Here is a 26,908-nt window from a genome sequence, read left to right on the forward strand (position 1 = left end):
TTCCCATTCCACCTCACTATGAGATTAAAATAATGAATAAACCAGACAGGAGCATATTTATTTGAAAAAACTGATTTAAAAATTCAATAGCCAAATCTACCAGATTCAAATAAATAGACAGTGACTTAGTTATTACCACCCCAGAGTAAAGGAGAAGGGTGCACACTCAACATACCAGGTAGAGAATTCCAAGATAGTCATGCTGAATGAAACCACAGACTTGTGTGGTACGACAATAAAATGTACAATTGCTAAAAGTAATACCCAGTAGACCTTTATCATTTTTGCATTTTGTTTTAGTCTTTCTTCATCATGCGGATTTCAAGTAGAATAGGTAACTAATGGGCAGCATCCAGTGGTGTACCAGCAGCCCTTACATCTGCTCTGGAAGGTATGCTACTCTTCCAGAGCAGATTTTTGGGGTGTGCAGTGGGGAGCAGAAGAAGATAAAGTACTGCTGCAAAATCAGAAGCCCACTGCAATCTGGCCAACACTGTTGGATGTTACCCATAGCTCAAAACAAATGATACATAGACCACATTTAAAAACTTGATAATCTAAAATATATTTAAAAAGCAACAACCTTTTCCACTATGATGAGGTCTCCAACTTGAATGTCTGAACTTTTAACTTGCACTTTTCCTTTAAAGAAAAAAGAAATTAAATCAACACAACCAATCATTAAGATATCACAGACATGTTTTACCCCTAAGCTGACTTTTATGCAGATTTTTATTAAAGAATTTTTTTAAAAAAGTAAGACACTTACTTAATACAAATGGTTTTAAAATAACTCAAGGTACTGACAGTATAATCATTCAGTAATAAATATTAATCTTAATTATCACAGCTTGATCAGGAAAGAATCAAACTGAGACGTTGTGACTTGCTCAAGAAAATCAAGTAAGCTACTAGCAAATAAAAATTATGAGTTTTGAATGTACTGGATCTCATCCCAGGAATCAGCACTTTTCTTTCCATATTCTTCTTACTATTGCGTATGCAAAGCATGGATGTGTAACTACAGGCCCAGGAGCCAAATGCATTCTTGCAATGATTTCTATCTAGCTCTCAGGACTCCACCCGGGCCACACCCCTTCCTCAGCCACACCCCTCACTGGCCCTTCCTTGAGTGTTTTTGCCAGGCTGGAATTTGCCCCTGAACTCTGATAATGTTTCTTGCTTGGCTGGAAGGAGGACAGAGAGTGGTGTGCAAGTGTGTAGAAACTAGCCTACGGTACAAAGGCAACATTCATATTTGTTGCTCTGCCCACTTCTGCCTCCAGTCCTCACCCCCACTAGTATGTGGCCCCTTAAAGTTGCTTAGAAGGAAATGCAGCCCTCCAGCTGATAATGGTGTCCCACCCCGATGGAGAAAGAGAAAGGAAGAGTGTGTGTGTGTTTGTGTGTGTGTGTGTGTGTTTAGCGTTTTTGTTTGCTGCCATGGGCTGCTTCTGGGAGGAAGGGTGGGATATAAATTGAAGAGTAAGTAGTAGTAGTAGCAGTAGTAGTAGCAGCAGCAGCAGCAGCAGCAGCAGGGCTCCTACTGGGAGAAAGGGCAGGATATAAATTGAAGAAATAGTAGTAGCATTAGCAGCAGTAGCAGGGCTCCTACTGGGAAGAAGGGTGGGATATAAATCGAATAAATAAAATAATAAATAGCAGTAGTAGTATTTATTATTTATTTATTTATTTATTTTATTTATATCCCGTTGTTTCTCCCAGTAGGAGCCCAGGGCAGCAACAAAAGCACTGAAAACACTTTAAAACATCATAAAAAGATTTTAAAATATATTAAAACATAACCATTAAAAACATATCAAAACAAAACATCTTTAAAAACATTTTTTTAAAAGCTTTAAAAACATTTTTAAAAGGAAGGTTTAAAAATATATTAAAAATATATTAAAAAGCAATTCCAACACAGATGCAGACTGGGATAAAATCTCTACTTAAAAGGCTTGTTGAAAGAAGAAAGTCTTCAATAGGCGCCAAGAAGATAACAGAGATGGTACCTGTCTAATATTTAAGGGAGGGAATTCCAAAGGGTAGGCGCCACTACACTAAAGGTCCATTTCCTATGTTGTGTGGAATGGACCTCTTGATAAGATGGTATCTGCAGGAGGCTCTCACCCGCACAGCGCAGTGATCGGCTGGGTATATAAGGGATAAGGCGGTCTCTCAGACATCCTGGTCCCAAGCTGTATACGGCTTTATACACCAAAACTAGAACCTTGAATTTAGCCCAGTAGCTAATAGGAAGCCAGTGCAATTCTTCCAGTAGCAGACTGACATGTTGGCAATAACTACTCCAGTGAGCAGTCTTGCTGCCGCATTTTGCACCAGTTGCAGCTTCTAGACCAACCTCAAGGGTAGCCCTATATAGAACACATTACAGTAATCCAATCTGGAGGTTACCAGTGTATGGACAACAGTGGTCAGGCTATCCCTGTCCAGATACGGCTGCACCTGTCTTACCAGCCAAAACTTGTGAAAGCCCCCCCCCCGCCATGGAGGACACTTGGGCCTCTAGTGACAAATATGGATCCAGGAGCACCCCTAGACTACAGACCTTATCTTTCAGAGGGAGTATGACCTTATCCAAAGCAGGCAACTAACCAATTATCCGAACTCGGGAACCACCAACCCACAGCGTAGCTGTCTTGCTAGGATTCAGAGTTTATTGGCCCTCAACCAACCCACCACAGAGTCCAGGCAGTGGTCCAGGGCTTGCACGGCCTCTCCTGACTCAGATGTTATAGACAAATAGAGCTGGGTATTATCAGTGTACTGCTGACACCTTGCCCCAAATCTCCTGATGATGGATGTTAAACAGCATGGGGAACAAGATGGTACCCTGCAGCACCCCACAGCGCAACTGCCAGGGGACCGAAATATAATCGCCCAATGCTATTCTCTGAAAACGACTTTGGAGATAAGATCAGACCACTGTAAAACAGTGCCTCAAGTACCCATCTCAATAAGTAGGCCCAGAAGAATACCATGGTCAATGGTATCAAAAGCCAATGAGAGATCAAGTAAGAATAACAGGGTACCACTTCCCCTGTCCTTCTCCCGATAAAGGTCATCCATGAGGGCGACCAAGGCCGATTCAGTCCCATAACCAGGCCTGAACCCAGACTGGGATGGGTCAAGATAATCTGTTTCATCCAAGAGTACTTGCAGTTGCTGTGCCACAACCCTCTCAATCACCTTCCCTAAGAAGGGGGTATTTGTAACCGGTCGGTAGTTGTCACAAACCAATGGGTCCAGGGTGGGCTTTTCAGGAGTGGTCGGATCACCATCTCTTTCAAGGCAGCTGGAACCATTCCCTCCCACAATGATGCATTGACCACACCCTGGATCCACTCGGTCAACCCCCCTCGGCAAGCTTTAATAAGCCAAGAAGGGCAAGGGTCGAGAGGACACGTTGCTGGATGCATCGTCACAAGCTCCTTGTCCACGTCATCAGGCCACATCAACTGAAACCATTCCGAAGAAGTTGCAGCAGATAAACTTGACACCTCACTGGGGACTACAGTAGATGTGGATAGAGCATCAAGATTGCTACGGAGGCAAGCAACTTTACCCTCAAAGTGCCTCACAAACAATTCACAGTGGTCCTCCGAAGGGTCTAAAACTCCACTTCCTGGAGTTTATGACAACAGCCCCCCGACAATATGGAAAAGCTCCACTGGACAGCTACTTGAGGATGCGATGGTGGCAGAGAAGTGGGCCTTCTTCGCTACCCTCACCACTGCGCAGTTATGATGTTTTACTTGTGCCTGATCAGCCTCACAGCACGTCTTTCACTACTTACACTCTAGCCGTCATCCAGCCTGTTTCATTGCGCATAGCTCATTGGTGTACCAGGGTGCAAACCGGGCTCCACAATGCCGGAGAGGGCACACGGGGACAACTGTGTTAACAGCCAGACGTGCCTTGCTGTTACACAGCCTGACAAGGGCTTCAACAGGGTCACCTACTCTGTCTACTGGGAACTCCCCCAGGGCATTCAGGAATCCAGTGGATTCTATTAGTCTCCAGGGGCAGACCATCACAATCTGTCTATCACTTCTGCAGGGGAGGATTGGAGCCATAAGTCTAAACTTCACCAGGAAGTGGACTGACCAGGACAATGGGGTGACATCCTTTCCTCCATCTGGAGCAAAAACCAAGTTGAGGGTGTGCCCTGCCCTATGAGTTGGGATGGTGACAACTTGAGACAGCCCCATGGACATCATGGAGGCCATGAAGTCCTGAGCCGGAACTCTAGAGGCAGCCTCAGCATGAACACTGAAATCACCCAGGACTATTGGTCTAGGCTCCTCCAATACCACAGCCGAGATGGCCTCCACCACCTCAATCACAGAAGCGGCCAGGCAGCAAGTTGGATGGTACACCAGCAGCAGCCCTAGCTTACTGTATCCTTGGCTCAATACCAGGTACAGGCCCTCATAGCCAGCTCTAAGACAGAGGGGTTTCCTGGTGACAGAGATGGAAGTTCTGTAGACCACAGCAACTCCTGCCCCCCATCGCTGCAGCCTGTGCTGGTGTTGCACTGAGTATCTAAGTGGGCAAAGCTGGGTCAGATCAACTTCTCCCAGCTCATCCACCCAGGTCTCGGTAATGCACACCAAATCGGCACCTTCATCCATGATCAAATCATGGATGAGTGTGGTCTTATTGTGTACTGATCTGGCATTAATCAACAACACACACAGGCCAGTGGGCATAGCCGATGAGCAACAAGGAATCCATCCATGAGAGGAGTGGGAGTGAGGAACAAGGGATAGATAGCCTTGCCCTTGTCTTCTATGGTAGTTCACCACCTCCCCATGGCTATACTTCCCTCTACCCTTAATCACTGAAATTGGGGTGGCATCACCCATGTTCATCCTTACTAAGACTCCTCCTAAATACCTGATATGAACCCAACAAGAGCCCACCAACAAAACCTACTTGAACCAATTATCCCAGTAGGCCTCTCAGAAAATTGGGAACAGTCAGACCCACTCAATATTTTTCACACAGGGCACATCTACTCCCTGCCCCCGGTCTCACACCCAGAGAGGGTCAGCTTTCTGTCAGTTACAGACTGTCACTCTGAAGGCATCTGGCAAATTCTCCTATGGTTTAGTTCACTCTACAGGCTCTCACCCTACGCAGAAACTACAAATGCACCATACACCCTCCCCACTACCAATCTCCTCCAGATTGGTTTAAATAAAAAATAGAAGGGGGTAGCGCCCTCATCCTCCTGAAGGAGCTCCCCAATGGGTCATCCCCTTTGATGTCGCCCCTTCAGTGGCAACCATTATGCCCAGCCAGGAGCTGATGCAAGAGGCTGCAAGATTGACTGCAGCCTCTCTCTGGAGTCAGAGTGAGACAGGGGTCCCAGTCTTTGCAGCACTTACCAGGGACTTCAGCTATCTCGAGAGACAGCAATGCAGAGAAGTGAGCAAGCAAGAATCCAGATGGCTCAGGTACTCACTCCCAGGGCAGGTCGTCTACTACTACTGCTGCTGCTGCTGCTGCTACTACTACTACTACTACTACTGTAGTAGTAGTAGTTAGTAGTAGTAGTAGTAGTAGTAGTAGTAGTAGTAGTAGTAGTAGTAGTAGTAGTAGTAGTAGTAGTATAAGTGAAGCATATGCTCAGTATTGGTACATCTTGCCCCAGTATATTACATCGCCAGATACAACTCAGCTATATGACAAAGCATTATGCAATTAATACATGTATCCCAAGTCAAACTTCTTGTGTTTCTAGTGAACAAATGCCTCATTAGGAGGACTTTTATCTCCACTCCTGCAAACTATAGAGGTGATAGCAGTAAATCACCCATGAGGTAGGTCTCTTGATTTATGGTTTCTCAGAAGAAGAAACCCCGAGATTCTCATTCCCTACAACAGCTTAAATGCTGTTATGGGAGGGAGGCTTTTCTTTTACAATAAAGCTGTTGTAAATCACATAAGTATTAGCAACCTGCTCTTCTGATATATAGAATATATAAACTTATGTTTGAGAGCATAGTGTAATTTTTGGTGGATGTGGCAACAGGGGCAGTTGTTTCCAATACAAACATACAAATCCAGGTAAGTTTTATTCTATGCCCGCTTGTGTGCAGGGTGTTGGTAGAACATACTTCAGCAATAAAAATTATAAATTAAAACCTTGAGATATCTATAAACAATTCTTCCTTTGACTGTTAGAACAAGTAGTTATTTGATATCATTTTTTTTTAAAAAATACACATTATATAATATTACAACTTTGAAAAGACAATTTGAGAAAAACACAAAATGCTACTACTCATTGCTTAAATTATTTCTGCAAACTATTTTCCCTTCTAAACACATCTAACTAGCGAAAAACATTCTTCACCATCTGTGTAATTGCCAATAAAAAAGTCCAAAGCTGTCAGAAGTGACTGCATATCGAAGCTTTATAGGCCACCAAGGCGCAAGCCTTTGCCTAAAGCTGTATGTGGAACTAGAACACAATTAAGTGTCTATCATAATTCATTACACTTGAATGGCTCAAAAAGATTGCAATGTTTTTAAAATAAATAAATAAAATTCTATTATATGACTGCCAACAGAATATGTCCACAAACAAGGTAAGCAAAATTATGCAAATGCTGTAATAGGAAGAATTTGTCCTCCTTTTGCCATTTCTTTTCAAGTTACTGTCTCTTTTTCAGTTAGTAGACATGGTATAAATATTCCAAATCACTAAAAATTCCAAATATGTGCTCTGCATGAAAAACTCTGGGTGCTGACGTTATACTAAACTGGGCTTCTTCTGGGAGGACGGGCAGGAAGTAAACTGAATAAATAAATAAACAAACAAACAAACTTCCTGCTGTTTTGCAATCTGTATCTTGACCTTCAAGTCACAACCCACTGCTCAAGGAGGCTCTCGTAAAAAGTTCACACACAAATGTGTGTGTGTGTGTATATGTTTTATATAATAAATTGTTAACTTAATGCAAAACTCTAAAATTTTGGGTCAAGAAATTGAAGCAATAGGAGATGTTTGATCAATAATAAAACTAGGACAGGATGAGACAGAAAGCAGTAGTTGTTGAGAAACTGACAAGGTACTAAAGAATAATAAACCTATAAATTGCTCTTAGCCAAGAAACTTCAGTAACTGACAACTGTTAAATTTTAGTTACAAAGCATGAAATCGTTGGAGGGGCATATTAATAGTCATGCTATTGTAGCAAAACTATTCTAGATTCCAAAATCATCTGCACTCGAACACTCATTTTACAGATTTAGTAAATAATCCTACAACTGATCCCAAATTAAGGGATCATATGACAGAAAATTCTTCTGTGGAATGTATACATCCATCATTAATAGTGGCTGTATTTCCATTTTAACAGAAGAGCCATAGCAACAGTATTCAGAGTGTCTAAAAAGTTACTGTAATGCTTAACACTGTTGCTATCAAAAAGGTTAAGCCTCCTGCTGATCTATGGATCTTTGTCAGAGCTACAGCTGGTATAGCATATACTAGAACAGAATCATAGAATTGTATTGTTGGAAGGAGCCTATAAGGCCACTGAGTCCAACTAATGTCAGGATAATGAGCTAGCCTTAAACGAAGATTTGCTTGTTTATGAATCCTAACTTGTTAGGGAGAAACAAATAATGACTGATCCTGGATTCAGACATAATGCCAATATACCCCCTTCTTGGTTTGTTTACCTGCTTGTGCAACCACGAGTGATAAGGCTGCATGCAAAAGCATGCTGCTAATACATAGCATAGTTTACTAAGCCAAGCTTCTTTGTACATGCAAACACAGCCACTGATATCAGTGAGAATGAGGAACTGTTGTGGGTGCCATATCTGTCTTAAGTGAGAAGAAAAGAAAACAGAAAGGGCACAAATATTTCAGTAGTGGCTCCCGTACTTTGGAATTCCCTCTGGGTGAAGCTTATCAGGCCCACTCTGCTGTACACTTTTGGACAGGAATAGCCAACATGTTGCCCTCCACATGTTACTGGACTCCAGCTTCCATAATCTTGATAATGGACCATGCTGGCAGGGGCTGATGGGGGATTAAGAGAAGTGGTTGGATTGATGAATTTTACATAGAAATCCCCCATTCCATAGACACACACACACCTAATATTAAGAACATAAGAACATAAGAACATAAGAAGAGCCTGCTGGATCAGGCCAGTGGCCCATCTAGTCCAGCATCCTGTTCTCACAGTGGCCAACCAGGTGCCTGGGGGAAGCCTGCAAGCAGGACCCGAGTGCAAGAACACTCTCCCCTCCTGAGGCTTCCGGCAACTGGTTTTCAGAAGCATGCTGCCTCTGACTAGGGTGGCAGAGCACAGCCATCATGGCTAGTAGCTATTGATTGCCCTGTCCTCCATGAATTTGTCTAATCTTCTTTTAAAGCCGTCCAAGCTGGTGGCCATTACTGCATCTTGTGGGAGCAAATTCCATAGTTTAACTATGCGCTGAGTAAAGAAGTACTTCCTTTTGTCTGTCCTGAATCTTCCAACATTCAGCTTCTTTGAATGTCCACGAGTTCTAGTATTATGAGAGAGGGAGAAGAACTTTTCTCTATCCACTTTCTCAATGCCATGCATAATTTTATACACTTCTATCATGTCTCCTCTGACCCGCCTTTTCTCTAAACTAAAAAGCCCCAAATGCTGCAACCTTTCCTCGTAAGGGAGTCGCTCCATCCCCTTGATCATTCTGGTTGCCCTCTTCTGAACCTTTTCCAACTCTATAATATCCTTTTTGAGATGAGGCGACCAGAACTGTACACAGTATTCCAATGCGGTCGCACCATAGATTTATACAACGGCATGATGATATCGGCTGTTTTATTTTCAATACCTTTCCTAATTATCGCTAGCATGGAATTTGCCTTTTTCACAGCTGCCGCACACTGGGTCGACATTTTCATTGTGCTGTCCACTACAACCCCGAGGTCTCTCTACTGGTCGGTCACCGCCAGTTCAGACCCCATGAGCGTACATGTGAAATTAAGATTTTTTGCTCCAATATGCATAATTTTACACTTGTTTATATTGAATTGCATTTGCCATTTTTCTGCCCATTCACTCAGTTTGGAGAGGTCTTTTTGGAGCTCTTCGCAATCCCTTTTTGTTTTAACAATCCTGAACAATTTAGTGTCGTCAGCAAACTTGGCCACTTCACTGCTCACTCCTAATTCTAGGTCATTAATGAACAAGTTGAAAAGTACAGGTCCCAATACCGATCCTTGAGGGACTCCACTTTCTACAGCCCTCCATTGGGAGAACTGTCCGTTTATTCCTACTCTCTGTTTTCTGCTTCTTAACCAATTTCTTATCCACAAGAGGACCTCTCCTCTTATTCCATGACTGCTAAGCTTCCTCAGAAGCCTTTGGTGAGGTACCTTGTCAAACGCTTTTTGAAAGTCTAAGTACACTATGTCCACTGGATCACCTCTATCTATATGCTTGTTGACACTCTCAAAGAATTCTAATAGGTTACTGAGACAGGACTTTCCCTTGCAGAAGCCATGCTGGCTCTGCTTCAGCAAGGCTTGTTCTTCTATGTGCTTAGTTAATCTAGCTTTAATAATACTTTCTACCAGTTTTCCAGGGACAGAAGTTAAGCTAACTGGCCTGTAATTTCCGGGATCCCCTCTGGATCCCTTTTTGAATATTGGTGTTACATTTGCCACTTTCCAGTCCTCAGGCACGGAGGAGGACCCGAGGGACAAGTTACATATTTTAGTTAGCAGATCAGCAATTTCACATTTGAGTTCTTTGAGAACTCTCGGGTGGATGCCATCCGGGCCCGGTGATTTGTCAGTTTTTATATTGTCCATTAAGCTTAGAACTTCCTCTCTCGTTACCACTATTTGTCTCAGTTCCTCAGAATCCCTTCCTGCAAATGTTAGTTCAAGTTCAGGGATCTGCCCTATATCTTCCACTGTGAAGACAGATGCAAAGAATTCATTTAGCTTCTCTGCAATCTCCTTATCGTTCTTTAGTACACCTTTGACTCCCTTATTTCAAGCTAACTGGCTTGCAGCTGCTGATCTGCTATGTTTTCATTGTTTTATTTTTTAATCATTTATTGTGAGTTCTTAAAGGTGTGAGCTGCTCTGTAATACAATATTAAAACAACAACGGGTGACATCCAATGTCATGCTTATGCAACAGGATTTCCCTTCCTTTCCTCCCTTCCTGCAGTCCCCCCTCCTCACCCCCAAAAGGTCCTTCCACCTTTTGAAGCAGATTTTGGGGGGTATGTAGGAGGCTGAAGGGAGAATCTATTCCAATGACAGTGTCTGTTTCAGTGGCAGACACACCATTTCTGGACAATAATATCAATAACAATAACAACAACCAACACCAAAATTTAAAGAATGTGAGCTAGGAATTGGGAAACACGTGCTCAGTTCAGAAGCACAACTTTCATAAGAAATTGACTGGGAAGTAATAGAGAGGAGCAGAGCTTGGAAGTAACTTGTTAGAAATAACGAGTTACTTGTAATTTGTTACAATTTTGCATAACGAGTGGGTAACTTCGTTACATTTTGTATGTAACAGAACGTGTGGTAATTTCATTACTTTTGAGCTGCAAATGTAACTTTTTTGCGTTACATTTGGACGTTACTGGGGGGGAAAGCAGGGGAAATCATCTGCTGCTGTGATTGGTAGAATGGTGGAGGAAAGATATGTGCCTCAAACTGGGCTTCTGCGTTGTTTAGCTCTTCCCTCGTGCTCTATGGAGGCATGAGGGAGGAAGTGGAGAGTCACACTGAGCTGGAGGGCAAGGAGGAGTAGAAGGCAAAAGCAGCAGAATGGAAGTGAAGAGCTGTGGAGGTGAGTGTATGTGTTACCCTTTCCAGCCTACTCTCCCTGCCCCCCCTGCTCGTCCTGCCTCCCTCAGCCTGCTTGCCCGCCCCCTCTGCTCTTCCTGGCACCCCCTGCTTGTCCTTGCATCCCCTCCGCTTGTCCTTGCATCCCCTCCGCTTGTCCTTGCACCCTCTTTGCATCCCCTCCGCTTGTCCTTGCACCCTCTTTGCATCCCCTCCGCTTGTCTTTGCACCCCCTCCGCTTGTCCTTGCACCTTCTCTGCACCCCCTCTGCTTGTCCTTGCACCTTCTCTGCACCCCCTCCGCTTGTCCTTGCACCTTCTCTGCACCCCCTCCGCTTGTCCTTGCACCCTCTCTGCATCCCCTCCGCTTGTCCTTGCACCCTCTTTGCATCCCCTCCACTTGTCCTTGCACCCTCTTTGCATCCCCTCCGCTTGTCCTTGCACCCTCTTTGCATCCCCTCCGCTTGTCCTTGCACCCTCTTTGCATCCCCTCCGCTTGTCCTTGCACCCTCTTTGCATCCCCTCTGCTTGTCCTTGCACCCTCTTTGCATCTCCTCTGCTTGTCCTTGCACCCTCTTTGCATCTCCTCAGCTTGTCCTTGCACCCTCTTTGCGTCTCCTCAGCTTGTCCTTGCACCCTCTTTGCATCTCCTCCGCTTGTCCTTGCACCCTCTTTGCATCTCCTCCGCTTGTCCTTGCACCCTCTTTGCATCTCCTCCGCTTGTCCTTGCACCCTCTTTGCATCCCCTCCGCTTGTCCTTGCACCCTCTTTGCATCCCCTCCGCTTGTCCTTGCACCCTCTTTGCATCCCCTCCGCTTGTCCTTGAACCCTCTTTGCATCCCCTCCGCTTGTCCTTGCACCCTCTCTGCATCCCCTCCGCTTGTCCTTGCACCCTCTTTGCATCCCCTCCACTTGTCCTTGCACCCTCTTTGCATCCCCTCCGCTTGTCCTTGCACCCTCTTTGCATCCCCTCCGCTTGTCCTTGCACCCTCTTTGCATCCCCTCCGCTTGTCCTTGCACCCTCTTTGCATCCCCTCTGCTTGTCCTTGCACCCTCTTTGCATCTCCTCTGCTTGTCCTTGCACCCTCTTTGCATCTCCTCAGCTTGTCCTTGCACCCTCTTTGCGTCTCCTCAGCTTGTCCTTGCACCCTCTTTGCATCTCCTCCGCTTGTCCTTGCACCCTCTTTGCATCTCCTCCGCTTGTCCTTGCACCCTCTTTGCATCTCCTCCGCTTGTCCTTGCACCCTCTTTGCATCCCCTCCGCTTGTCCTTGCACCCTCTTTGCATCCCCTCCGCTTGTCCTTGCACCCTCTTTGCATCCCCTCCGCTTGTCCTTGAACCCTCTTTGCATCCCCTCCGCTTGTCCTTGAACCCTCTTTGCATCCCCTCCGCTTGTCCTTGCACCCCTCCAGAGAGGGTGAAAATTGGGAACTGGCAAGAGACTAGGAGGTAGGTGCAGTCTCATACTTCTGTTTGTGTGTTTTGCTTCAGTTAGGTGCCTCTCATAGAGCGACTCTCACTAGGCAGCAAGAGATGACTACCCCAAGCAACTAATTTGGGGCACCATGCAACAAATTATTAGCTATTTTAATTTTTGGTTGTTGTATATTTACTGTCAGGAAGAGGTACTTGTGAGATTTTCTGCCTCAAATGCCAACATAACTTTTCAAGCTATGGTACTATGACCTTGACTTGGGGGCAGGGCACCATTTGCTCTTCTGCTTCAAGTAGCAAAATGTCTTGGGCTGCACCTGCTTGCAGTCATTTCACATACTGGACAACTAACATGGCTTTTTGGTGAAGGGCAAGAGAGAATAAGACTGTTATCTCAAAAACAGTTGTGCTTGAGGAAAAGATGGCAAACATGTAGAACTGAACTTTTCTGCAATAATATAGACATTTGCATAGGATATTTTTTCTACTCATGGAATATTAAATCTTTAAGTCCTAAATCCTTTGTCATCCCCTCCCCCTTGTGCACACCCTTTACACTGTCTTTCTCCCTATGCATGTAGGTCAAAATGACAACTGGTGTAGTTTGGGAATTAACAGAATGAGAGCTGGATTACAACTCAAAAAAGAACTTCCCTGCTGGTGTCTGCTACTGATGTGGGGGGCATTTTGTTAGGGAGAAGTGATGAGAGGGGGTAATTTGTTGCTGAAACTTTTTATCTGCAACCCCTTCCCTGGCCACTTTTCCCTAGCTGATGGAGGTCAATAAGGAAAAACATGGGGCATTGCACTGGTAAAGTGGCAAGCATGGAAAACAGCCCCTTCCATCTATCTCCTGCTTCACATACCCAAATGCACCCCAGCAAATGCTTTGCACATTGACAGCACACATTTAGTTGGTTTTCTGGTATTTGCTGCTGAAAGTGTAGTTCCATGCTGGGTGCAGCTGGGACGTTCTGAGTTCATATCTTACCACAGCCATGAACTCGCTGGATGACCTTCTGGCCACACCCACGCCAGACATTTATGCCACTTTAAACAGTCATGACTTCCCCCAAAGAATCCTGGCAAGTGTAGTTTGTGACGGGTGCTGAGTGTTATTAGGAGACTCCTATTCTCCCGACACAGCTCCAATGTCCAGAGTGGTTTAACAGTCAGCCCCTCTTCTCAGACAATTCTGTGGCTGGAGTTCTGTGGGGGGAATTGGCCTGTCAGGTGTGCTTTAACTTGGATTCCTGCATTGAGCAGGGGTGTGGACTCGATGACCTTAAAGGTTCCTTCCAACTCTACTATTCTATAATTTTCTGTTAGCTGAGACATCTCTCTCTCACACACACACACACTCACTCACTCACTCACTCACACAGCCACTGAGCATTTCATAACAGAGCATGCTCAGTACTCATTTGGGCTGTTTTGGGAGTCATCCCCTTTCTGTTTTCTCTCTCACTTTTTTGTATTCTGCAACACTTGGGGTTCCCTCTTGCCCACTAATACTCCTTATTATGTGTGGTATGGATGGTGATACCATGGCTACATAAGCAACAACACTTCCAGCCTGAGCTTCAGAAATAGAGGGAATGACACTCTGACCAGTTTACGTGGTTAGTATTTAAATCTGATTGGAAACTGTTCAGTTTGACACAAGGTGGCTATTAAGCATGACCTAAAAGCTGCAATTCCAAGCATACTTACTTGGAAGTAATTCCCATAGCAGTAAATAGGATTTACTTCTGGGAATATAGAATCAATCCGTAAGAGTCTCCCAGTAGACACCACACATGTAAGCACATGGCTTTTCCCCAAGAATCTTGGGGACTGTAGTTTACTCCTCACAGAGCTACAATTCCCAGCACCCGTAACAAACTACAGTTCCCAGGATTCTTTTTTGGGGTGGTGGTGGAAATGTGCTTTAAATCTGTCATGTGTATGCAACTTTGGTGAGATAATAGCTGAAGGTAATCAGCCCAAAATGATAACAAATAATCAGTAGGCATTCCCAAAAGACATTCAAACAGTGGGTAAAAAAAAGTGAGAATTACAGAGGCAAACACAGAATGCAGTTAAGCAATAAAGTAATCCAAGAGAGAGGAGACACCTTTGTCTCTGCTCTCTCCCTCCTGAGCCAGGAAGGCAACTCCCAAACCTGAGTGTTGCACATCCAAGTTAGTTAGAACTAGGTATGCCTTTCCTATCTACTATGTATTTCTATAAATAAAATAGCTTTTCTTATTTTACTAAGTCTTAAGTCTCAGTGATCTCAGTGCAGGGTAAAAGCCTGCCACTTAGGTAAACACACACATTGGCACACACACATCTCAGACTGTTGACAATCTCTGCTAATATCTATACAAATTTACATAACATGCATCACCTGAACTCACATGATCTAGAGTTACCTTAGATCTTGCAACATTTGCAAATGAGAAGCAATAGGGTTTTATATTAGTTCTGATTGTCTATTGGGCTATCATAGGGTATGTATTTTTTGCCTTTTCTATGGCAAAAACTCCAACTTCAGTGGAATTTATGTGATGTGTTCTAACCATTTGAATGTGGCTAATGAATGCTTTATTCTTTCATCAGAACTTTAGCAGTAGTACTAAAATACTAATAAAAAAGGGAAAGAGAAAAAATACTTTACATACATCATTCAGCTGTATTGTTAATTATACATATAGATATAAAGGATAAATGGCATTTTGTCAAAAGTATTTTTGCCTACATTTTATACCTCCTCCTTGGTTTTCCAAGCTTGGCATGGAATGCTTGTCATACAGAATTAATTTGAAATGCTGCATTATCATAATCATCTTCTTCAAAATAAAAAAAATAAATGTACTGCCTTCAAGTTGATTCCGACTTATGGTGACCCTATGAATAGGGTTTTCATGGGAGGCAGTGACTGGCCCAAGGTCACCCAGTGAGCTTCATGGCTATGTGGGGATTCGAACCCTTCTACTACCCCCTGTGTGTGTGTGTTTAGTTTTAATATTGTTTTAGGCTACTTAGATGTGCAGCAGCCAAGGCCAGCACCTTGTAGGCATTTTTTTAAAAAAGTAACCGAAATGTAATTGTAGTGACTACTTTTGAGAAAAAGTAAAGTAATCAGTTACTTTCAGAGCAATTGTAATTGTAACTGTAATTACTACTTTTTGCCAAGTAATTGTAACTGTAATTTATTACTTTTTAAAAGTAATCTTCCAAGCTCTGGAGAGGAGTAGAGAACGTTTGGTGCAGAAAAGAACTCAACAAATGTCTGGAGACAGTGGAGAAACAAAACAGCCTTCTCTTCAAGAATGGCGTAAGTAGGACTATTAAAAATGAATTTCTGGCATTACCTTTTAAGAACTAACACATGACCTTCCTTTATTACACATCACCAAACTTTTATGAGGCTACGAAAGTCTTATGAAAACTGCCATTTCAGAGGGCACAAAAACAAGTGTGACCTTCTTCCCTCCATCTGCTGTTACTTCAGAATGATGGAAGCAGGAATGCATCTCCATTCCTGAGCCATTGCCAAGGCAACAGGGCTGATGCTCCCTACCTTGCCATGCTACGTTGAGTTGCATGTCTTGCCAAAGCTATGAAGCAACATTTTCACCCCAAACCTATTCTTGCCAGACCCTGTTACGCATGGCTAGTTGGGGCAGAATGCAAATGGGGACTGAGAGTAATGTACAGCAGATGGATGGGGTGCACATTTGGATATATATTTGAATGTGTATACATTTCCTGCTCCTACTAATCAAACAAGCACAATTGGACAGGATAAGATAGGAGTCACCAATCCAGCACCCACGGGCACCATGACACCCACAAGACTTTCTTTGGTGGCCCCAGAATGAACCATAATCTTCAGATTCCCAGCTTTCACTTTTAAAAAAGTAAGTTTCTAGCATTTTTAGAACTTGAGATATGAAGCATGTGTACGAAACAGTAATGAGTGTGGCCACCTTGCATATTTTTTTACCTGGTACAAGGAATGCTCCCCTTTGTAATTATATGGCAGCAACATCATAGTGTGTCTGTGTGAGTGACAGAGAGAAATCAAAATTACATAATCTCCACAAGCAGGACCAGCAAAACATAGCTGACTTCCCATAGTAAGCTTGAGATTGTCCAGCATGGGGTGAGGTGTAGCAATGGCTGTACTCTCTCTAATTTTGTATTCTTCCACAACCCCATGGCAGCCATGTTGTGACTGGTGCCCACAGCAGTTTCTCAAAATTAAAAATTTGCTTGCTTGTCCAGGTGCAGGAGAATGTTCCCCAACATGCATAGATAGACAGACAGACAGACAGACAGACAGAGAGAGAGAGAGAGAGAGAGAGAGAGAGAGAGAGAGAGAGAGAGAGAGAGAGAGAGAGAGATAAAAAACAAATCCCTGGGTTATTTTTGCTCTCAGAGATATCATGTAGCCAAATCTAATTTCTAGGAAACATTATGAGAATATCCCATTCAAAAATCCAAGCAATGTAGACATCCTTATTCATCTTTTCAATCAATCCTGCCACATTTTTTGATAGATGAGCAAAAAAAAGTTTGTTTTAAACAATACTTTTCTCCATTTTTTCAGATATCATTTCAAACAATAACGATTAAAAGTAATATTAAATAGTCACTGTTTCCAGGTCAAGTTCTGTGTTTTCTTTAAGCATGTCTAAAACACTGGCACAAACAGGCAGTATTTTTTGTTTGTTTGCAGCATCGCTATTTACTCATATGGTGTTTTATTTCAGGTCTTAATGCCAAAGAACTACACTTTCAGGAAGTAATATTTTTAAAGGAGTTCATATAGCAGTGTTTAGAGAAATTTGGTATATGTATTTTACAACTAAATGATCCTCCAGAAAGTATTAGTAATTAACTCAATTTCTTATGCTTTATTCAGTTTATAATGATTAACATACAGTTTCCTTCAATTACATCTAGCAACAGCCTGCTAGTTTCCCTCAGTAAAATCTACTAGGTCTGCACAATTTGTGTCCCACCACATTGAATGCAGTCCACCAACCACATATGGTGACCTTCAATTTGCTGCCTGCCTGAGATTGCAAACATGTGAGATTGTTAAGCACCAAGTAAGCCACAATATATGCTATATGTTTGGCTTGGTGGATCATAATTTGTGCAGGTCTTGTTTAAACAAGTAGTACTTAGCACAGACTAGAAAATATGAATGCCATGTATGATTCACACACACACACACACACACACACACACACACAGATTGCCAACCTCTTATTGTAAGCTTGCTATATAATTGAGAGTTCATTTCCTTGTCTCGCTGGTAACGGCGAAATTCATCAACCGCCTCTCGCAGCACTGTGACAGCCAAAACAAATCCCTGTTTAAAATATAACAAACATTTCCCAAAATGGGAAATATTTCTATTAAAATACACAGATAAGAAATGCATATGCTCTGTATTTCATTTTAGGATAACAGTTTTGGCAATTTTTTCTTCCCCTTTGCCAAGGTCATTGTTATTCCAGAACAGCTGATCAAAACTTTGACACATAGCCAGTAATTTCTAAAAACATTTCCAAAGGATGTGATAAAACTATTTCATCACAAGAACAAAATATCATATCCTCCTGTCAAAATTCATATCTAAAAGGCAATAGGATGGTTCATATGAAATGGCAAACCATGGGTTTGCCACTATGTAAACAAACTTGGCATGGCCTTCAGGCTAATGTACTCTGTCATCCCCTCCATCCTCTTCTGGCTTGAGTTAAATCCTAGTTTGTATTTAGTTCAAACCATCAAGCTATGGTTTGTGCTTGCTCTGCAAATCAGGATCAAACCCTGGTTTTCAATTCTCATTTGGAAGGCAAGCACAAACCAGAGATCATTTGCTTCAAACCAGAAAAGGATGAGGGGCATTCCATGCACAAGGGAGGAAGGAGCATATGAGCCCAAGGGTCAGGCACATAATACCAAACCATTATTTTGATGGTACATCTCAGCCATCCCATGGTCTCCAAGACATGAAGCCAAAATACATTATCATCCAGTATATTAGCATTTAAAGAAAGGTTGAGATGAAACAGAACAGTAAACTCCAAAAATAGCTTTCCTTTGGGACTGAAAATGGGCAATCTAATTTTTGTTGAAGATTGTAGTGACTCCTGCACTCACTTATTTAGGCGTAAGTTCCATGAAACCAATGGCACTTACTTCCTAAAAAAATGGATTGCAACATTTGTTTTTTTAAACTGCATATACTAGATTGGGTATACCTGACTGGTGGCCCATGTGCCAATTGTAGACTTTGTAGCAATTTTATCTGGAGTGTTTAAAAAAAGTTTGCCCAGTTTCCCTTGAAAAGAAATGAAAAATGTTAACTGTTTATATTTCAATTTTGGATGTTATATGTAACATCCTTTCTACACCCAATTAATTGCAATGCATTTAGATAGCATAAGAAGGATGATTAGTCTAAAACAGTTTAGCAATAGGACATATAAGTTACAGCTTATTATAGGTAAATGTATAACACTTCACAAAAATGTGTTTATTTTTCACACACAAAGAAGCCTATTTAATATGGAAGCTACACTGAGTTCAGGCATGGCATGCCCTGATCTGTTAAGTGTGGTTAAGAGACCAAGAGTATCTCTGCAATGCACACACTCCTCTCCTTCTCTCACAAGATCAAGAATTCCTTTCTCCTTTCTTATTCAGTATTTCCCACTAACTGTGGTTAGTGCTTCATCTGCATCAAGTTCATTACTAACCACATAGTTAGCTTTAAAACAAATGACTGAAACTAAGTAGGTTCCAAGTTCTGGTTCTAAGCTATGTGCCTTTCATTCAATTCAGTGCAGAGATAACACTAGCCATAGTGCTAGCTCTGAAAAGGGAATGGAGGAAAGAAGCATGGAAGTCTGAGGTATAGTCCTAATCTCCTAACCATTAAGAAATAGGAAATGTTTCTCCTGTACTAAGCTTCTTTCATGTACATTAGCGGCTAGTGTGGTGGAGCAGAGCCACAGAGCTGCACTCTCAAGACTGGCATTGCTGCAGCTTATCTGTTTGGGCAGGGCAGGGGAGGGCAGCAGCAAGTCTGGGCTGCATGGACACACCAGCAGAGCCTATCCTGTGCTTTCGTCAGTGCATCTGCACAGCCCCAACATCACTGTCACTGCCCCCTTCCAGATAAGCTGCCATATCATCAATAAAAGGATAGCCCCACACCACCACAGCAGCCACTACTAGTCATGTGCATATAAGCTCATACATTTTTTTAAAAGAAAAAAATAGTTGCATAGCAATTTTGTTTACCAGAGGAGCCCAATAGGTGTAGAGGTAGCCTATTTTCAACGCCGGTACAAACTGTGAGCAGGAGACAACGAGAAAATAAAGATTCAAGAAAAACTTGAATTGTTCATATAAAACCTAAAAGTGAAAGAAAAAAGAAAAACCAGGAAATGGTGCTTTCAGAAATATTTCCAGTATACAGAAGCTCTTTTATTTATTTTTACATAACAGGAACTTTAACCATATTTAACAATAGCTGTTTAATATTCTGAGCGCTTTTTTCAACAAAACTTGAACAATTTCTAATCACAAATCAACAGTAGGAACTGATAATGTTAAGCATTCCAGTACGAAATCTTAGTCTAAAATCATCCACAATCTGGGCATAATAGTATCAAGTATTTATTGCAGAACTATAGAATGTTTGTAAGACTGAACATATAACTTAGCAATACTTGCAACAAGCTTATAAACACAGTCCAACCGTGGTGGGGAGGGGATACTTTACTGGAGCCCAGGTGCTGGAGGGGGGGGTTCTTGTAATTGTTTTTGTAGGTTTTTGGTTGTTCCTAATACTCAGCAACCTTTATAAGGCTCTTCCTTAATCTGGACATTTTGTTAAACAAAAATAGCACACACAAAAAGGGAGGGTTGGAACTGTAAAAAAAGCCCCAGTATGGCCCATGGTGTAATTTTACAAGTGTAGAAAATGTAATTTCAAAATTACAATAGAAACATTTCTTGCACAACTCATTAGATGGTAGGTATGGAATAGGACTGTGGTATGTATGTAGAAGGGGCCAATACTGAGACTCAAAAAATGCTTGGGCCCTTTACCTCCATAGTACAAATGGGGAACTGAGGCTAAGAAAACAGCAGCTTGGCTCATGCTGTCTGAGTTCATGGCTGAAGTGAGATTTGAACTAGTCACACCTAGCCACCATTCAATAAAAATAGAGGTGATAAAAGAACAATTCCAGCATTGTCTATCCATTAGCAACAAAAGTAATGAATACAGGAAAGAAGAATACATCATCTTTCAAAGAGAAAGAGTTCAGTTATAAGAGGAAATAGTATGCACATAATCAAAGTGATTCAAAATAGTTCCTCTGCATTTATTGTACAATAACATCAGCATAGTATAGCCTGTCACTCTACAATTATCCCTAGCTACTCTCCTGAAGAGAAAAATGTTAATACTGTAATTGATTTATTTTAAATACATTTCCATTTTTATTATGAAAATAAAGAATGCTACCCAAAAGCCTGCAGGTGGGTGAAATGCAAACACAGTGCAATCAAATGTAAGCTCCAGACAAACCAACATATTATGGAAATTTCAATACAAGAAAATTCAGTTGGTTTAGCAGTTATTACTGATTTACAAGCATGTGTACAAATGGTAAGAGGTGTGCAGGAGAAATACTGTGTTTATATTTACAATGAAACTTGATTATTTTCTTCTTGAATGTTTAAATTCTCATATAAATTAATCTCAGCAGGGTAACAATATTTCCTCCCTCACCGCTAATTAATTTAAAATCCCAGTTAGTATCAATTAATAGCTCAGTAATTTGTATTCATACTGAAGTCAGAATAGGATTCCAACTGTGCAATTACCAAACGCTTTCAAACTATTCTATTTCCTAAGGAAAAGTTTAAGAAAAAATATTCCAAGACTAATAATGCATCTGCACTATGGTGTGCCAACAGGTGTTCACAAACCATGACTGATCTTTGCAGGCATCGGGATTCTGCCTAAACCTCTGAAACACACATTGTGAATTTAACTACAGTAATCAATGACTAAATGTATACTTAATGACCTTAAGGAAAACATTCAGTGTAAATAGAGAAAATTTTGGTTTCATGCAATGAAGATGAAAATTTGTCTGCATGAAAACAGTCAACATTAATACTCTCAGAAGCGAACACATTACAGAGTCCACATTATGGACTCACTTTTTTCTTTTTAATAAAGGAGGAGTTATAAGTAACATCCATTCGTATGCCAGCTAGCTGAATAGTGTTGGAGAGTAGGGTTAGTGTGGAGTGAAGAAAATACCAACGCCTAAGGTTTACAAAAATCTGAATTCTTACTGAAATTAGGATTTGAAAGACGCAGCACTCTTGTCAACAAGTAACCAACAAGACAATTTATTACTGTGGGAAAAGGCACAGTATATAATGGCCTGTTTATTTCATACTCATTGAAACACCTCTCCCTCAAGAATTACTTTTCAGTCAAATATTAAATTAGAAACGAACAAGGCTGGCTATCCAAAGAATCAATGCTCAAGTCAAACTGAAATTAGTCAAAGAAAAACAACAACAAAAAAAGCCAAACTGTGCCCTTTTGTGATTTGCACAAAATGTATTAGAACAAATTATTATTGTCAGCGTTAAAAAGAATCCTGCATCTTGAAAACCATAATAAGCCAAAAGAAAATCTGAAGAGACAGAACACGATTTTAAACTGGATTTAGTTAATACAGGGTTTTTATATGCCTACAAAACATATAATAGCCAACACTGCATAAAGGTTTCTTTCATGAAAACAATTGCTACATTTATGGGTGTTTCTGTAATCTGTACCACTAGCCATACTGGGGAATTAACTTTCCAACCACTTATTCTGCATTTAAAGTCAACACTCTGTGAGGAACATTTCAACAGAGATTTGAAATACAATTTTTTTTTTAAAAAAAGGAGGTTGGTTTACTTGTGAGCACAAAATAAGGGAAAATATTCATCCCTCTCTCATTAATGCAGAAAGTGCAGAGAGTAACGCAGATAGTGCAATCCAGGGTGGATTCAGTGCCACTCTATTAATGAATGAATGAATGAATATTTATTTTTACCCCGCCCTTTTTCCAAAACTGGAACTCAGGGCGGCTTACAATAAAAACTACACATAGGTAAAAAACATACAAAAATATACAATTAAAATAGAATTAAACTATTCATGACATGAAAACCATGAAACATACACTTAAGATACTAAGACAATTTAAAACATTAAGAATAGGACCATAGAACAATACAACAGACCTTATGAGGCCCTATCTTAAACATCTTCTAGTCCAAAAGCCTGTCGGAATAAAACAGTCTTTGCCTGCCGACGGAAGGATAGCAAGGAAGGGGCCATTCGTGATTCCCTAGGAAGAGAGTTCCAGAACCTGGGGGCAGCCACCGAGAAGGCCCTATCTCGCGTCCCCACCAATCGCGCTTGCGAAGGTGTAGGCAGTGACAGAAGGGCCTCTCCTGAGGATCTCAATGCCCGGGCAGGCTCATATGGGGAGATACGGTCTGACAAATAGCCTGGACCTGGGCCGTATAGAACTTTATAGGTCAAAACCAGCACTTTGAATTGTGACCGGAAACAAACTGGCAGCCAGTGGAGCTGTCGTAACAAGGGAGTTGTATGGTCCCTGTAACCAGCCCCAGTTAGCACTCTAGCTGCAGCTCTTTGTACCAGTTTAAGTTTCCGAACAGTCTTCAAAGGCAGCCCCACGTAGAGCGCGTTACAGTAATCTAAACGGGATGTAACTAAGGCATGCATCACTGTAGTCAAATCAGGTGTCTCCAGGAACGGGCGCAGCTGGCGCGCCAGTCTTAGCTGGGCAAAAGCACTCCTGGCCACTGCAGAGACCTGGGCCTCCAAGTTCAAAGCTGAGTCCAGGAGCACACCAAAACTGCGAACCTGTGTCTTCAGGGGGAGTGTAACCCCACCCAGCACAGGCTGAATCCCTATTCCCTGATTTGCCTTTCGACTAACCAGGAGCACCTCTGTCTTGTCTGGATTTAATTTCAATTTCTTCACCCTCATCCAGTCCATCACTGATGCCAGGCACCGGTTCAGGACCAGGACAGCTTCCTTGGCTTTAGGTGGAAAGGAGAAATAGAGTTGGGTGTCATCCACATACTGATGACACCGAACCCCAAACCCCCAGACAACCTCACCCAGCGGTTTCATGTAGATGTTAAATAACATGGAGGACAAAACTGAGCCCTGAGGGACCCCATATGTCAATGGCCAAGGAGTCAAACAGGAATCCCCCAGCACCACCTTCTGGATTCATCACTCCAGGAAAGAGCCAAGCCACCACAACACAGTGCCCCCTAGTCCCATCCTGGCAAGGTGGCCCAGAAGGATACCATGGTTGATGGTATCGAAAGCCACTGAGAGGTCCAGTAGAACTAACAGGGACACACTCCCCCTGTCCAGCTCTCTGCATAGGTCATCCACCAAGGCGACCAAAGCCGTCTCTGTCCCGTAGCCGGGCCTGAAACCAGACTGAAATGGGTCAAGATAATCCATTTTATCCAAGAATCTCTGGAGCTGGGCAGCCACCACACGCTCTATTACCTTACCCAGAAATGGAATGTTGGAGACATACACAGTTTTAAATCTATAAAAGGCAATATTAACACATAAAAATCTCTCAAATGAGAAATTGAAGTAAGAACACATACATGAATTTTGTGTCTCTCAGGCTTGCTTTGTCATTTATATTGTATATTTAAGAACTGATTCCCAAATATATGCTTATAGTTGTCACTTCTCCACACCCCACCCTTTATGCTTTGCACAGAAATTCATACTTCAAAAAAAATTGTTAATAGGTCAATCCTATACATGCCTACTCAGACATAGGTGTCACTGAGTTCACAGGGGCTTACTCTCAGATAAACTGGCATAGTATTGCAGCCTATAGGGTATTTTTCTATTCTTAAATATATTTACTTCTACTGAAGATACGTGCAACACAACGCTTCCATCAAGGGCAACAATTTGAAATCAGATTTATACAGCCTTCAAACTTGACACACATTTTACCTGTACATATTTCAGAGTTCAAGGTATCTGTTAATTAATATTTTATATGTATGTCGCCTGCAGCCTATTGCCCTTATCTAGCCAAAGTAAAACACTTAAAACCATTGTCTTCACTGGGAGATTTAATCACATGCTTATTTATCCCACTAAAGTCAATGGGACTTAAACATGTTTAACTTTGCCTGGATTGTCATATGATTGTGCCTTATATTTGATAGAACATGTGTCCCCAGTGTGGCACTTGCAGGCACAATAGCACCTGTGAAGGCTTTCCTTGGTGCCTGTGGAGCCTCCAAACTCTTCCCACCCCCACTGCCCTCTTTACCACTAGTTATCTTTTTTTTATCCTCCTTGAAAGTCAAGGACACAATTTCAGTCTGGAAAATGAAGAGTTAAGAGAGGAAGCAGGAGCATTATTACTCTTTCCCACTTCCTCTTTCAACTAACTAGCTTTCCATGCTGGGACTGGTCTCCCAGCAGAAAACAGAAGAATTGGAAGGGAAAAGAAATGTTTTGTAAGAAAAGGTAAGATGAGAGAAGGCAAACCCAACAGAGGGAGCGGAAAGGAAGAATGAAGCAGTTGATCAGATGGGGCAGGGGGAAAGGAAGGGATGGTCTCTGGGGGTATGTGTTTGTTTGTGCTTTCCTCCTCCCAGCATTCCTCCCTTCCAGTGACCAAGAAAGACACACAGTGTGAAGGGGGGACACTCCCAACAATTTCTGATTGTTGTCATTCTAGACTTGTACAAGTTTGTGGTGATACCACAAAACTTTTGAAAATTCCAGATGTACCCATGAGCCCAGAAAGACTAAGGACCTCTGCTTTAGAAGATTATCTATATTCATTGTAGGACATCTTGGTGTTGTTACTGTTGTGTTTTGCCCCAAATTTATTGTGTAATAAAAAAAAGAATGTTGTTACTGAATTTACTCTACCACCCAGATATACCTAAAAATAATGTACTAGTCTTTATTCCTCATGAAAAATTGTATTTATTTAATTGTGGAACTGTTCTGAGGACTGCATCGGTAGTCAATACTGATCCCACTTCTTGCTAACTAAAGACATTTCTCAGCGGGAAAAGAGGAATGTCTGAACTTCAAATAAGAATGAAATGATTACACAATTTGTCATTCAGATTTGTTTTAAAATATTGTAAGAGACAACTTATAAAAGACATAAACTAAGTCCACCTTTAAGGAATCATTAGTAGCCTTACCCCAGGTATAAATGTAAAGATATTGTATTTTTGATTTTTTATAGCATTTCTTGGATATTTTTCTTCACATTTTTCAGGACATCCAAGCCATACTGTGCGCGCCTTGAGTTCTTTCTTTCTCCGGCAAATGTTTATGAGCCAATCACAGCAACTGCAAGGAAACAGAAGCTTTGCTTTAATTTTTAATGTAACATATTCAGCTTGCTAAAAATAAAACAAACGGTTCTTAAAGAAAGTATGCTATTCTAGGTCAATTTAGAAACTGAACTCGGCTGCCTATTTTTTTAAAAAAAAATTGTAAACATGTAAACAAGCCTCACATGTATTGTAGAAGCAACCATAGCTTTGTCTTATCCAAACTGATTGAAAGACAATTCCATAAATTCAGAGCACAAAGCTTGGTTCTTACTGGGTCCAACAGCAAACCTAGAGAAAAGGCTGCAGGGGATCTTAGATATAACACTATTTTCCTTGGCTTTGCCTCCCCCACCCGTCACACCCCCAACAACATGTCATATCTATTTTAAAGGGCTCCTGACCTTCCAGCAAAGTCTTTTAGAGTGCAGGGGGCTGCTGTCAGAAGAGACAGATTTAAATGTCCAAGTATATATGTGGCCCTTTGTATCTTGGCCAGTAGCTCTAGTGCTGGGGAGGAAAATATGACCATATTCTGCCCTAAATTTTTGTCATTTGTAGTAGCTTCAAGTCCATTTACAAGCCCAATTCAAAATTTAAAACCATAAAAGACTAGGGGCCAAGTTACCTCCTCCCACATATACCTACCCAGACCTTAAAACATCAGCTTCTGAGGCTCTTCTTTGGGTACCCGGCCAAATATAGCAGGTGGCTACTAACGAGAGGGCCTTCCAAGTGGTGGCACCCTGCTTGTGGTGAATGCCCTTCTCAGAGAGAGTTGCCTGGCATCTATGCTGTGATCATTTCAGCACTAGATGAAGACTTTTTTTTATTTTTCCCAGGCTTTTCAATCTTAAAATCTTTTAGCTATTGCTGAAAAGTTGCAAAACCAACCAACAGTAAGATCCAGCCTCATCCCTGCTGCTATGAAGACTAAAAGACAAGCCATGCCTGTACTGATAAACAAAGTTCAAAATTTAATTAGCAGACATAACACTAGGTATCTTGTGATGGACAGGGTTTACTATTACAATAAAAAAAACATGATAGAGCATAGTGCCTATATGCTTAGAAAAGCTGCACTGGAAGTCTATATTATATTACACTTACTGTGCCAGCCTGCCACATTCCA

General features: G+C 41.8%; 1 protein-coding gene across 4 annotated transcripts in view; it reads right to left on the bottom strand.

The window, feature by feature from the left end:
- The window catches only part of ATP9B (ATPase phospholipid transporting 9B (putative)), a 298,695-nt gene that overhangs the window by 220,240 nt on the left and 51,547 nt on the right, over positions 1-26,908 (bottom strand). For 2 of the 4 annotated variants that reach the window (XM_061594072.1, XM_061594090.1), the window contains exons 3-6: positions 25,642-25,792; positions 19,606-19,719; positions 17,554-17,662; positions 584-642 (exon numbers count right to left, since the gene is read on the bottom strand). In XM_061594072.1, the coding sequence (XP_061450056.1) occupies positions 584-642; positions 17,554-17,662; positions 19,606-19,719; positions 25,642-25,792 (433 nt within the window). Of the gene's footprint in view, positions 1-583; positions 643-17,553; positions 17,663-19,605; positions 19,720-25,641; positions 25,793-26,908 lie in introns of those variants that run through there. The other 2 variants (XM_061594081.1, XM_061594100.1) reach the window with 2 other exon arrangements.

This window comes from Rhineura floridana, chromosome 1, assembly GCF_030035675.1.
Source record: "Rhineura floridana isolate rRhiFlo1 chromosome 1, rRhiFlo1.hap2, whole genome shotgun sequence".
NCBI lineage: Eukaryota > Metazoa > Chordata > Lepidosauria > Squamata > Rhineuridae > Rhineura > Rhineura floridana.